We start from the raw sequence: 11,898 nt of genomic DNA on the forward strand, positions 1-11,898 counted from the left end.
CTTAGAGGGAAAAACTTAGACAGTGCGGAAAATACCAAGTTTCAAATAAGTTTTTTCTTAGATAAGTGTTACCTTATCCCATGTAAATGATATCTTGGGTTTCCTCAATCGAAGTATATCAGATATCGGCGACTTCGCTATACGGTTGTATGGTCCTCCCCACGCCTCCACCAGCTGAAACAAATAAACACAATCCGAATTATGTAAGTGCTGAGGATAATGTCCATCAGCATAATTTTGTGTGGATGTTAATGTCATCTTCAGAATGGAATATAACATTTACTTCGAAAGCCTTTGCTAAAAAGGAAAAAAGTAAATTATGCGGGGATTTCTGTACATAATTGATCGGTACGAACTTTGCATAATGAATCTTAAGTGAAGTAGCTACGTCACTTGGTGGTGGTGCTATTTTTCTAAGGTTTAAGGTTAATGGTAAGGGTTTTTATAAAAAGACTCTTTTTTGTTGCCTACACCTCATAAAACTCACAGTCTCAGAAATTATCTACAGTAATAACCTGAAAGAGTAAGTAGGTGCAATAAAATTGGTTTTATAACTAGGAGCCTCTTCCAAACAACATGGAAGGCGGCGAAGAATATCCAAATATTTGTCTCTACCTTGTCACCAGCCATGAGCACTTTCATGCGCCGGTCCAGCATGACCCCGAAGGGAAACAGCTGCAGCAGCAGCGACGCCGGCACCTGCGGCAGCGGGCACGGCAGCGACTTGCGAAGCATCAGCGATTGCACCTGCGAAGTAAGGGCATTCAGGTTGGTCCTTTAATGAGCTCATAAGGAAAATGTCTTATTCCGTTAAATACTATAACAACTTTTATATGAGGAATATAGGAAAATGTAAAAAAATAACTTCCTGCTGGTATTTGTAGAACATAACCACCTAAAGGTTCAGCCAAACCAACGCGATCACACGCGTGCCGGCGTGCAGCGATGGCGATCAATGCATTTAAGTCTGGTCGTCATCGCTGCACGCCGGCTGATCGGCTGTGATCGCATTGGTTTGGCCGAACCTTAACAGGTGATAACTGTTTAGCTTAATTGTTAGCTGTAGAATATTATTCTGGTAGAATACCCTATAGAATATTATTTTTTGAAGGTGGGGTCCGGTCCAATATCAAAAGCCTTTTTTTAAATAAAATTCCATTTAAATGTCCATTTCTCTAATGTAGCCTAATCTTTTAATCTGGGTGGAAATATGTTAATTTTCAGAAAATGTGTTCTAGATTGTAATAGCTTCTCTAATAATAGATAATCCAGCCAAACTCATCCGACGAGGCCCGAGGTGCGGTCCCGGATAGGGTTATCAGATCGGGACGCTTAAATTTGTTTTGTACGCTTTAGATACAAATCCTAATTAAAAATTGACGTTGCGTTTTTAATTTACAAAAAGAGCCTTCTATCTACATATTACTCCTGTCTAAAATTTCTAAGTAAGTAAACATCTAAAAAAAATTTATACTGGGCTGAAGTAGATACTTAGTTAGATGTTTATAGAGTATAAGTGTGCTTGTGCGGAGATTAATTCTGTTTAATATTTTTTAGAGAATATTTACTTTTGATTGATGCAACATTAGATTCCCAAACATCTAGCAGCCCTATCGCATTCCGTTGTCGTAGGCACGAGCTTTTCATCTAGACATAATAGATATCTAACATAAGTAATACCCCAAATATAAATCGTCCGTCTATGCCTAGAATTTTCCTAATAAATAACCTCATCTGAGAGCGTGAGTCGGGTAAAATATGATCCACTTTGAAAGGCTTTTGGACCGCTCCTAAATAAACATTATCATTTCAGAGATTTCGCTACCTTTTTTTGTGCGCGAAAAATGTTTGTCGTCGGGCTAATTTGTCTCACTGACTGGCTGGTAATAACTTCTTCTTATTTCATTATCTTTTTTATTAACATCCCAGAGCCCTTGCAATTAGTCACTTGTCATAAGATAGAGTCTGCTAATTTACGAAAACTGTGATTAATCGACGTAGTATTTACCTATTTGATTCCGTAAACGTATTATCGAATTTAATAGTAAAGGCACGCCGGGTCACTATTATTCCTATTACTTTCGCCTAACTGAGTGTAACAAGCGGTTCCCGTTGCTTTGATAGTTGAAACTTGGTAATTGATATCCTTCTCAGCTTCTATATTATTATTAAGTAAAGTAGGTTCGCCTATTTCCCTAAAATATTCAATGTTATTCTGAAAGGAGTAATGAGATCTTGATTCTCAGTAAGATAAGTACCTACTTCCAGATTCTATGAGATGGGGATATAAAACAAACTTGAAGTTTATGATCTTGGCTTTACTTTGGTATATTGATATGAACTTTATGAAGTAAGCAGCCATGTAAGTAACATTTCTACATCATAAAAATGTTAAGAATTATTCTGTGGTATTACTATCTTGCTAGACAGAAAATATGAAAATCTTAAGATTCAAACGCTATACAGCAGTTCAATGACAAATGCAAGACAATAGCAAATAAGTGACTGTAGTTTTATAGGTGCTATTGGTTTATTGCAAATCGATTTGTCACCTTAAGGAGAAACACTATTAGACCTAAGCCTGGTGAATAGTCCTATTGTCCTTCAAACAACAAGATAAAAACTAAAAGTAAAGTACCTAACATAGTTTGATGATAAGCTGGTCCATATTATGAACCATAATGGTGAATATAAAACGTATACACTCGAGACCCGTACCAGTACCTTATCATATTCTGCTTTGGTTATACGAGCAATTTTCTTATCTACCTAAAAGTTTGTGTATTCCTACTTTATACCTTCTTACAGAGTTATGTTAGCGCATAAATTTGCTTTAAATAGGTACTTAGGTACTGTAAAGCCCACTGAGGATTTGTGAGCATCCATTTGGATGCTAAACGTGTCTAATTAAAGTCTGAAAACAATTTTGCACTATAATAGGCCAGGACAATTTCGGCTGTCGATAAAAGTGTCAATTAATTACCAACTTCGGCAGCTCTTAGACCCGAACTATGAAAGTACAGCGTGTATGTAGGTAAGGAACTGAATTTCTTGATCTGTCTCGAAAATTCAGGAATTGTAGGTACCATATTATACCTACCTTTTGAGTTACAAGTTTACTAGATAGTGAAGGAAATGGGGCACGTAGGTAAGCTGTAATAATAAACAATTGACAACGGCCAAGCAGAATCGAAATCCAATAAGATCGGAGGATTATGGAGTCTTTTATTGGAGTCATTTAACCGTAGCTTAAAGATAATGTTCATTTATATCGCAGATAAGTGAGCCGTTTTTTCTGATTTGAACATCATTGAGGCACTCGTGGGCGAAGTTACTTTTAGAGTTTTTATTTTACTCACATAGTCGCTATTGTCGAACTCCAGCCGAAGCACGGCGACGTAGTAGTTGCCTTCCATGCTCTCCTTCACCACCGACACTTTCAGCTTCAGGGAGAAAATATCTTCAGCTATCTCGTAAAGTTGACCTGCGAATTTATGAATAGGTAACTTAGTGCCAATTTATATGAAGCGGGTACCAACATAAAATAACCCGAAGCAAGTGTATTGTACCAAAAATTCTCACGAGTGACGTTGGGTTAAGCTGGCCACATATTTCGGCTGCCGTAATCAGGCTGTCACGTACGCGAAACCTAGCGGTCAGGGTCTCCGCTTATTAATCTTAGGGAATCGTTTATTGGCTTTACAGCCTGCAAAAGGAGGCATTACTTTGATAAAAAAAAGTTACTGCAAAAGTGTTACGTACACTAAAATTCAAACTTTACAAAATTTTATGGTAAGGAGACCTATTATCCTTGAACATGTGAAAGTACTACCCATCGCGCGGTTCATGACTCTATAAATTGTGTATGAACCTGAAGTTTGCGCACGGGTCAGATACATACTCTTTGACTCTATGCGCAGTGATATGAATCAGTCAGATTGTTCAGAACCCATCGGCAGTGCCTATCGGTAGATTCTAGAAATTGCAGCTGTATGCTCGGCAAGCGCATGCGACGCGAACCACATGCAGATGAAACTGAATTATACGGATTGTGGTGTCGTACTTGGAAGGAGGGGTTACTCGTAGCTCACCCAAGAGGAAGTGCGTGAAATCGCACCAGCTGCAGCGCCGTTTCTTGTTGTATGCATGGCGAGCACATGCTACTTGAATCGTAAGCAGAAGTGTCTTAATTGTGCGTCATATCTTGGACGGAGGGGTCGCTTTGTGACTGTTTGTCTAGGAAGAAATACTCATAGCTCACCCATAAGATAGTGTGTGAACCCGCAGCGGCCACTGCTATACACCAACTCAGCGCCGTGTCTGTGCGCGCGCGTCAGCTGCATGCTCGGCGAGCGCATGCGCGGGAAGGTGAACCGCATGCGCTGGTGGATGTTGTCCACCGACTGCAGGAACGTGCAGAAGTAGCGGCCGGTCGCGCGAATCATCGTGTCGTAGCTAGGGAACAGTGTGGAATTAAAATGTTTCTCTTATCCCACATCCCACAAGTGGGATGACCAGGTGGGAAAGGTGGAATGGGGGATTTATTTTTTCTACATTAAAATTCAACACGTACTAAGTAGGTTATGTCATATAGGTAATCAAGTGATGTCTAAAAGGCTGTTCGGACAAACAAAACAAAGCTTATAAGCTGGTACGCTGGTATAAGTTATGTAAACCACGATTCAAATCGAAAAATAATATTAACATTTATATGAAAACGCTCATTGACATACTTATTTGGGTTTATTTTCGTTACGCCTGTCAATTCGTAAAACAAGTAATTTATGTTCGAACGAATACAAGCCTCCAACTTAACATTATTTGAGATTTGTAGAGTTTATTAAAACTTTGAAATAAGTAAGTATCCACAAAATATTATTTTAGAAAGTTTCTTGTACCTATTAATTAATTAGTAGATAATTAAAGTTGTATGTACTCGTATCGCCACCATGATAGTTCATGTACTTAATGTAAGTAGCTCCAAAGATGATGAGAATGATATCATTTTTATTACCTTTGATTAGATCAATTAAGTTTCCACGATCTCATGCCGCGATCATAAAAGTAATAACTGAGAGAACTTAAAACTCAACTGAATTATTTTGTAAGACACAACGAAAATAGTTTGACAAAGCGAAAGGATCTTAAGAAATATTACAGTTTCTTCTTGAAAAAAAAAATAAGTCACCAGTGTGCCTAAGAATTGGATTTATATTTGTTTCGTACAAAAACTTTCTTTTAATTAACGCCATTCCTAATAAACTCGAGAAGAAGGAAAATCGGTCAAGTCGAAATTGGAGTAGGTATCACGCCAATTGGAAAATATTTTAGTGACGGTCCGTTTATGTTGAAAGGGACCGGGATAATATTTGGCGTCTTGATTGAAAAGTTTTTAATGCTAAAAGTATTATTCCAACTTGAACTGAACTGATTAAAATGAGGGGCGTGGGTAAAGGCTCGTTAAAGCAAAACTTACCCATAGTTGCTGAAGAACTTGACAAAACATCTGCCAAAGAAATGCATGACCTTTTCAGGAGTGCCAAACTTCTCCCTCATGCTCGAAAGCCTGTCCCCGCTGATCAGGCTGAGGCTGTTCAGTCTCTGCCTCACCGGAGCCCCCGATCCTCTCCGTTTATATACGTCTAGTGCCACCGTGCAACTGGTTTTCCGAGCTGAAGGTTTGACGATAGAATTCCTCTTGCTGTTTTCCGAATCGGGAGACGTAGGTGTTGTTCCTGCCGAATCATCAGGACTAACTGGTTCTTCTTCCTTCAATGGTGTAATTTCCTCAACTTTACTACACCCGGGTTTCTCTTCCGATACTGTTTCTGGCTCATTGTTTTCTACTGCAGGAAGACAGCGGTTTTCCAATGTGATAGCAAGGCTCCGTCTGTGCAAGTTTAGTGCACTTGCGATTTGGAGTTCTTGGCCTTCGTTGATTCTGTCTGTAGATCTATGTGCTCGGATTTCTTCTGATGAATTGTAAGCATCGATTTCTTTCTTTGTGACAGCTGTGAGGGCATTAGCGGCTGTGAACGGGCATTTATAACCGGCTGCTCTACCGTCGGTATGTACTGACGCACTTCGCCAAGACGGTTTGGATTTCAACGACTGTTTTCTTGGGGCTGGACTAGCAGGAGTGGAAGTAGTTGGGCTGTTGGGATCTTTCGTGATAAATCGCGCCAAAGCACTGGCCAGGCGTAACATGAGAGCATCTGGATATTGCTGTAAAACAAAACACGTATTTTTTCTATTTGAATTAGTGATCTTAGTGTCAATAATTTGCATAATTATTACAAATTATTTTATACCTGCGTAGCACTGAAGACAGTATTTCTGGCACCAGCTTCTCTTAGAATAGTTTCCCATATTTCCTCGCCACATTCTTGCTGTAAAGAGAAAATAGATTACCATTTTTGTTCATATACTCAACTCATTCGCATCACTTTACATTTCGTTCGTTTGTTGTCAGCTCAATCCGTTTCACTGCGCCCCTTTTTGTTATGTTAAGTAAAGCATTTCCATTCTATTCCACGAGACAGCTTCTGCGTATAGTAACTTCAAAATGATAAGCGGTATCACATAATATGTATCTCGAACAATGTACCCTGAATCGATATGTTATAGATAGAACTCTAGTCTAGAAGTGCTATAGCAAGGACGCATTCAAGTTTCGCAAGTCAGCACGTGTCGCTCCAAAAGTTGCGGCCATTGTTTCAATACATTTGCTGCCAATATCACGTCGGCATAATGTTCAATGCCATAAACGGAATCTGTTACGTGTATGAAATTTAGGAATGCGAATACCTTAAACAAACAAACCACAAACTTTTCAAAACAATTACAGTAAAATTTTACCGCTTTGTTTTCATCTGCGGAAAAAAAACCTTGCTTTTTCTCTACTCTAGTTTTACTGGCCTGTTTTCGTGTGCAGCAGAATATTATTATTTGCCAATGATGCCATGGGGAGGGGAACGAAAGTAATAAAACTTTGCGATATCAGCAATGTTTGTGGCATTCTTTGGGGTTTAATTAAAAATATTGTCAAATAAATTATTTTAAAACTATATTTATAAAAGCGAAAGGTAACTGATAGACTGACTAAATCAATCTCAGAAACTTCCAGTGCTAGCAGTCTCATATTTTGCATGGTTCATTTTAGAACGTAGGTGCTCACTAAGACGGGATTTTGCAAAATTTACGCGTGCGAAGTCGCGGGCGGCCGCTAGTTGATTTATATTTGCAACTAAATTATGACATGTTATTAAAATTGGTCAGCTAGCACTTTAATAAACATTACAACACTACCAATATATATACCTACCTAGTAACCACTAGGTACATATTTATTTAATAATATATTTAGATGGTAGAGTTACTGTTTGTCTTTTGTTTTCTGTTGAAATAATGACTTAATAACCATAATCTAAGGGTGCGTTTTCACGGCGTGGAAAACATATGATTACTCTCGCCCCGCTTAGCCCAGCTCTGGTGGAAAAGGGCTGGCGGACGTACTCACAAAAAATGCTGAAAACTGGGTACGGGGGGGGGGGGGGGGGGTGAGAGTGGAAAATATTATTGTAGGTAATTTGTGAGAGACGCATTATTCACGCAATAGTATTTAGCTACACGCTGTTTCAAAGCTAAGCTTAGTTTTACAACGTCTCTATTGCCTCTACCTAGTTATACATATACGGGACATATTCCTTTCCTTAACCATCTTTTTTTAATTTAAAACGAAAATCGTTTGACCTCAATAAGTAGATATACCCGATTGATGATGAAGACGAAGATGGAGCACTCTTAGCTCTATTTCATCTATTTTTATTTACGAGCACGACTGGTCATAAACCTTCCAACCGCCGCAGAGTTCTGCCAAATTTACGTTTATTAGTGCAGTTTATTAGAGAATTCTCTAATGGACATGCAACCTTAGCACTCGATTTAATTAAATCATGCCCATCACAAGTTCGTAACATATTTGTTTAGGCACTAAGTTACTTTTCCGAGTCGAGCACACTCGTGACGTTCTCCATCCTAAGTATCCTAACATTAGTCTTCGTCAGAGGGACACACAATTATAACTTTTATTTGAACGAGTATAAACTTTGTTTTTGGATAAAAGGAAAATATATTGATTTGATTAGTAGGTGTTATGTTTTAGGCGCCTCTTATCTAAATATGTATGAAAACAGATGAAAACTCTCATATTAACCTATAGCTTTTAGTGGTTATGGCTGAGATGCACTTTTTGAGAAACCTGTATGGATTGAGTAGTAGTCTTAAAGTAAGCCATACAATAATACATTAAGTATGGTTACTTTGTATTTGTTTTGCAAAATTTTCAGTCGGCGGGATTTCTGCGCATATTATGTTTCTCTTTATAAGACGAAACAATTATTACGTATTACGTTACATAACCAGAAAATAACTGAGGTTTGAACTAATTACCTTTATTAAGTAATTGGATGAGTTGCGGAAAATGTTAATACGCAAAATTTGTTCAGTCTCGTAATTTGCACGAGTACGAGTGTGTCATTGTATGAAAATGAATCATTAATGAAGGTACCTAGTTCATTGGTTGATATTTATTATTGAAATCATTAACTACACTGAATTTTCCTCTTCAGCTTTATTACCTACATTCTACCTAGGTATTACAACACTTGGTCAAGTAATAAGTTCATTAGAAAACGTAGTTTCGATTTTAAAATAGAAAATTGAGTTGCACAAAGGGCGTAATGATAAAATTAATCTTATCAACTTCCAACAACTCACCACAATAAAATGCTGCACACTTTCGAGCAGCCACCCGTACATAATTAATGTCTCCGCCGACTTTTAAGTCGAAATTTTTTTTTGGTATCAAACGCTTTTCAACTCCGTGAAATTATCTAAAGCGAGGCTGAGTTCGCGATAAAATTTCAAAGTGTGGTCATTAATTTTTCCGAGTGGTAAGTTGTGTCCCGCGCCCTGCGAACGTAGAGCCTGCGAGGCCTTCGCGTCACTACTGACGGATAAGGGAAGGCTGCTACTTTAAATTCTACATCGCATATTCCACTTTGGAAATGAAGTGAGTATTTTAAACAAAAGAAAATTAATAGGTTCCAACTCATTGTGCTAAAAGTACATGATGTTTTTATAGGTAATTGGTATCAGGCTCTACTTTACTTACTATGTACAAGCAAGGTTACAGAATATGCCTATCATGACATTGTTGCTTACCCTGTGGCATAAATTATTGTAAGTGTAACCACATTGAGTAAGAAAAAATGTTCTGAAAACTACAATCCCTAATTTTACTATAAATACAAAATCCTAATCATTTGAGCGTTAATTATCTGAGGATTGAAACCGTAATTTAAGGATTGTTTGTTGTCGCCATCTGTAAAACGTACTAAACCTAAACATAATTAAACTTAGCTCCAGTGGATGCTTCTTTTAGTAATAAACTTAAATAAAACATTAAATCTCCTGATGGGCCGCTCTACTATAGTAGAAAAGTTTCAATGAGATTTTAATTTAGGTAAGTCTTCTGTCCAGGCGATTATCTTGTCACAAACAATTTACAGACTGATCTCGTCACAGTCATTTGCAAAGAGATGTAATTAAGAGTCAACGAACTGAGAGTTTTTATGAATCTCAATAATAGGAATAGTTTTCGCAATGGAGACAAGTGGCAATATTCAAATAGGCAATGAACCAAAACTAGGGTTATCGAACTTTTGTCAACATTATTATTATCACACTTATCAAAACGACTGGACATTTCCTTTCATCGATAAACTTTTGATAAACTTATTTAACAAATTGAGATGATAATCTCCGTAGTTTTAGTTATAAAGTAGTCTTCTTAACTAACTTATAGCTCACTGACTATTTTGATTCGATATAGGCTACTTTACCTAATATTTAAAGTTTCATCAATATCCATCCTGTAATGTTTGCTTAGGCATAACGAACATCCATTCAGTCTCCCAAACTGAAAATACCTACTGAAATTTGATTATTCAGAAATATTCAGAACATCGTAATTATGGTACAAGCAGTAGGTAATAAACTTCTACTTACAACAGTGAATAGAAAATTTGTGAAGTTCCTTAATTCACAAGGCTTGCTGAAGAAGGATTCTAAATTAATACCATTAGCTGGGAAATCTTCGTCTTATTCACATTAATTGTGTTTTGTTTTCAGCCTCAGGACTCGACAACGGCCTTTGTCTGGAATTACGAATTTGGTTCCATGGATTCTTTATGTTAATCTAAAATACGAATACGTAACGTAATTCGAAATGATAATTACAGGTGATTATAATTATAATATTTTAATAATGGAAGAAGGCTTTCTGCTTCGTGATTTGTTTATGTTGGCCGTGTAGCGTATATAAACGTAGGTACCACCTAATGTTGGTGTGTTTTAATAAAGAATAGGCAAAATATTCTAATTAAATTTGTCTAAGTTACTCCCAATTTTAGAGTTTCCGTATTTTTGGGTTTATATGCAAGAGGGACGGATATACCTAACCAAAAATACATGATCATCTTTAACTTAGATATTCCTGTTGAAACCAAAGGTTGATTATTTATGATCCTGGAGATTGCTTTCGTAAGATTCAAAGATATTCGTAAGCAATTTGCTTTGACGCCGGTTCATCATGAATATTTAGTGAATTTATAAGAAACTGTTGATTAATATCGCTAGTCGACACCCTCGAAAGTAAATCGATCATAATGATCCCAGTCTTCCTGACACTATGGACATGGCGAAGGGGATGATTGATGTTGACTTTTTTGATACAGATACAAAATATGACATAAAAGACCAAAAAATATATAAAATACAATATTTTATATTTTTTTTGGTCTTGTATGTCATATTTTGTAACAGAAAAATACTTGACGTTCGTAGGTAGAAAGCAGGAAAATTCTAAGTAAGAAATCGAAAGTTCATTGGATAGATCCCACATGAGGCATTTTTAAAAGTTTTTATGAGCAAATTCCAAATTCACACACATTGTCCATATGAACGAAATCAGAGCGCAGTTGTAACATTAATTGTATGAAAGCGAGTGATGTCATTGAGCCTGATTAGACAATCAATTGCATCGTGGTAGTGAACTGAATTGTCTTCACCGAACCGCATTGGGGCCAACTGGCGCGCCCTTCCAAGGACGCGGCCCAATCATTTGCATCCAACACTTGGCCATATGTTTCAATAACAATCACGTTAATTGACCGTTGTGCCCAAACTATTGAATGATTATGAATGGATGTTTGATAGATAATAGTGATGTTTCAGTAACCATTCATTTTGGTAAATTGATGTAACTAGTTCAGTAAATGTGAATTATTTCTGTAGGTACAAGGCTTCAACTGAACTAAACCCACTTTTAATCTAACTCCTGGACCTATTTATAAACAGGATCAGTTTGATCGCCAACAAAAACTTTTAAAATCCAAGTTTCTTACAGTGAAAAGTTTTAAAACTGACATTCGACCCGTAATGAAATTAATCAGAAGAAAATGGGGGGAGTTCAAAGCCAAGGCGATCCTAATTCCAAACCTTCCAGTGCAAAAATGATGAGTACAGATGATAAACAAAAGTTTAAATAACTAACTGTAATATGGTAGGTATGGTATGGTAGTAGGTACTATGAATGAGTACGATAATATGAATAAGTGAGTATTAGAGTAGGCGCACACCGTTGATTTTTAGTTGGCCGATAGTTGTGCCCGATTTCAAATTGTATGAAGAATCGGCCAAATCGAATCGGCGTAGTGTGCACACTCCCATACATGCCCATACTGATCAACAGCCCGACTAAACTATCGGCCGACGAAAAATCAACGGTGAGCGCCTACTCTTAGGAAGGCTATTTCGTAATCCTTGCAAGGCTTG

The 11,898-nt window shown here is 37.3% G+C and overlaps 1 protein-coding gene across 1 annotated transcript in view; it reads right to left on the reverse strand.

The window, feature by feature from the left end:
* The window catches only part of LOC135076650 (soluble guanylate cyclase 89Db-like), a 12,771-nt gene extending 3,773 nt beyond the window's left edge, over nt 1–8,998 (reverse strand). Inside the window, exons 1-7 of the mRNA XM_063971071.1 lie at nt 8,779–8,998; nt 6,312–6,389; nt 5,477–6,225; nt 4,262–4,455; nt 3,360–3,484; nt 616–747; nt 73–174 (exon numbers count right to left, since the gene is read on the reverse strand). Of these exons, the coding sequence (XP_063827141.1) occupies nt 73–174; nt 616–747; nt 3,360–3,484; nt 4,262–4,455; nt 5,477–6,225; nt 6,312–6,389; nt 8,779–8,820 (1,422 nt within the window). The 5' untranslated portion in view covers nt 8,821–8,998. The remainder of the gene's footprint in view (nt 1–72; nt 175–615; nt 748–3,359; nt 3,485–4,261; nt 4,456–5,476; nt 6,226–6,311; nt 6,390–8,778) is intronic.
* Nucleotides 8,999–11,898: the final 2,900 nt, after the last annotated feature.

This window comes from Ostrinia nubilalis, chromosome 12 (assembly GCF_963855985.1).
Source record: "Ostrinia nubilalis chromosome 12, ilOstNubi1.1, whole genome shotgun sequence".
Taxonomy (NCBI): domain Eukaryota; kingdom Metazoa; phylum Arthropoda; class Insecta; order Lepidoptera; family Crambidae; genus Ostrinia; species Ostrinia nubilalis.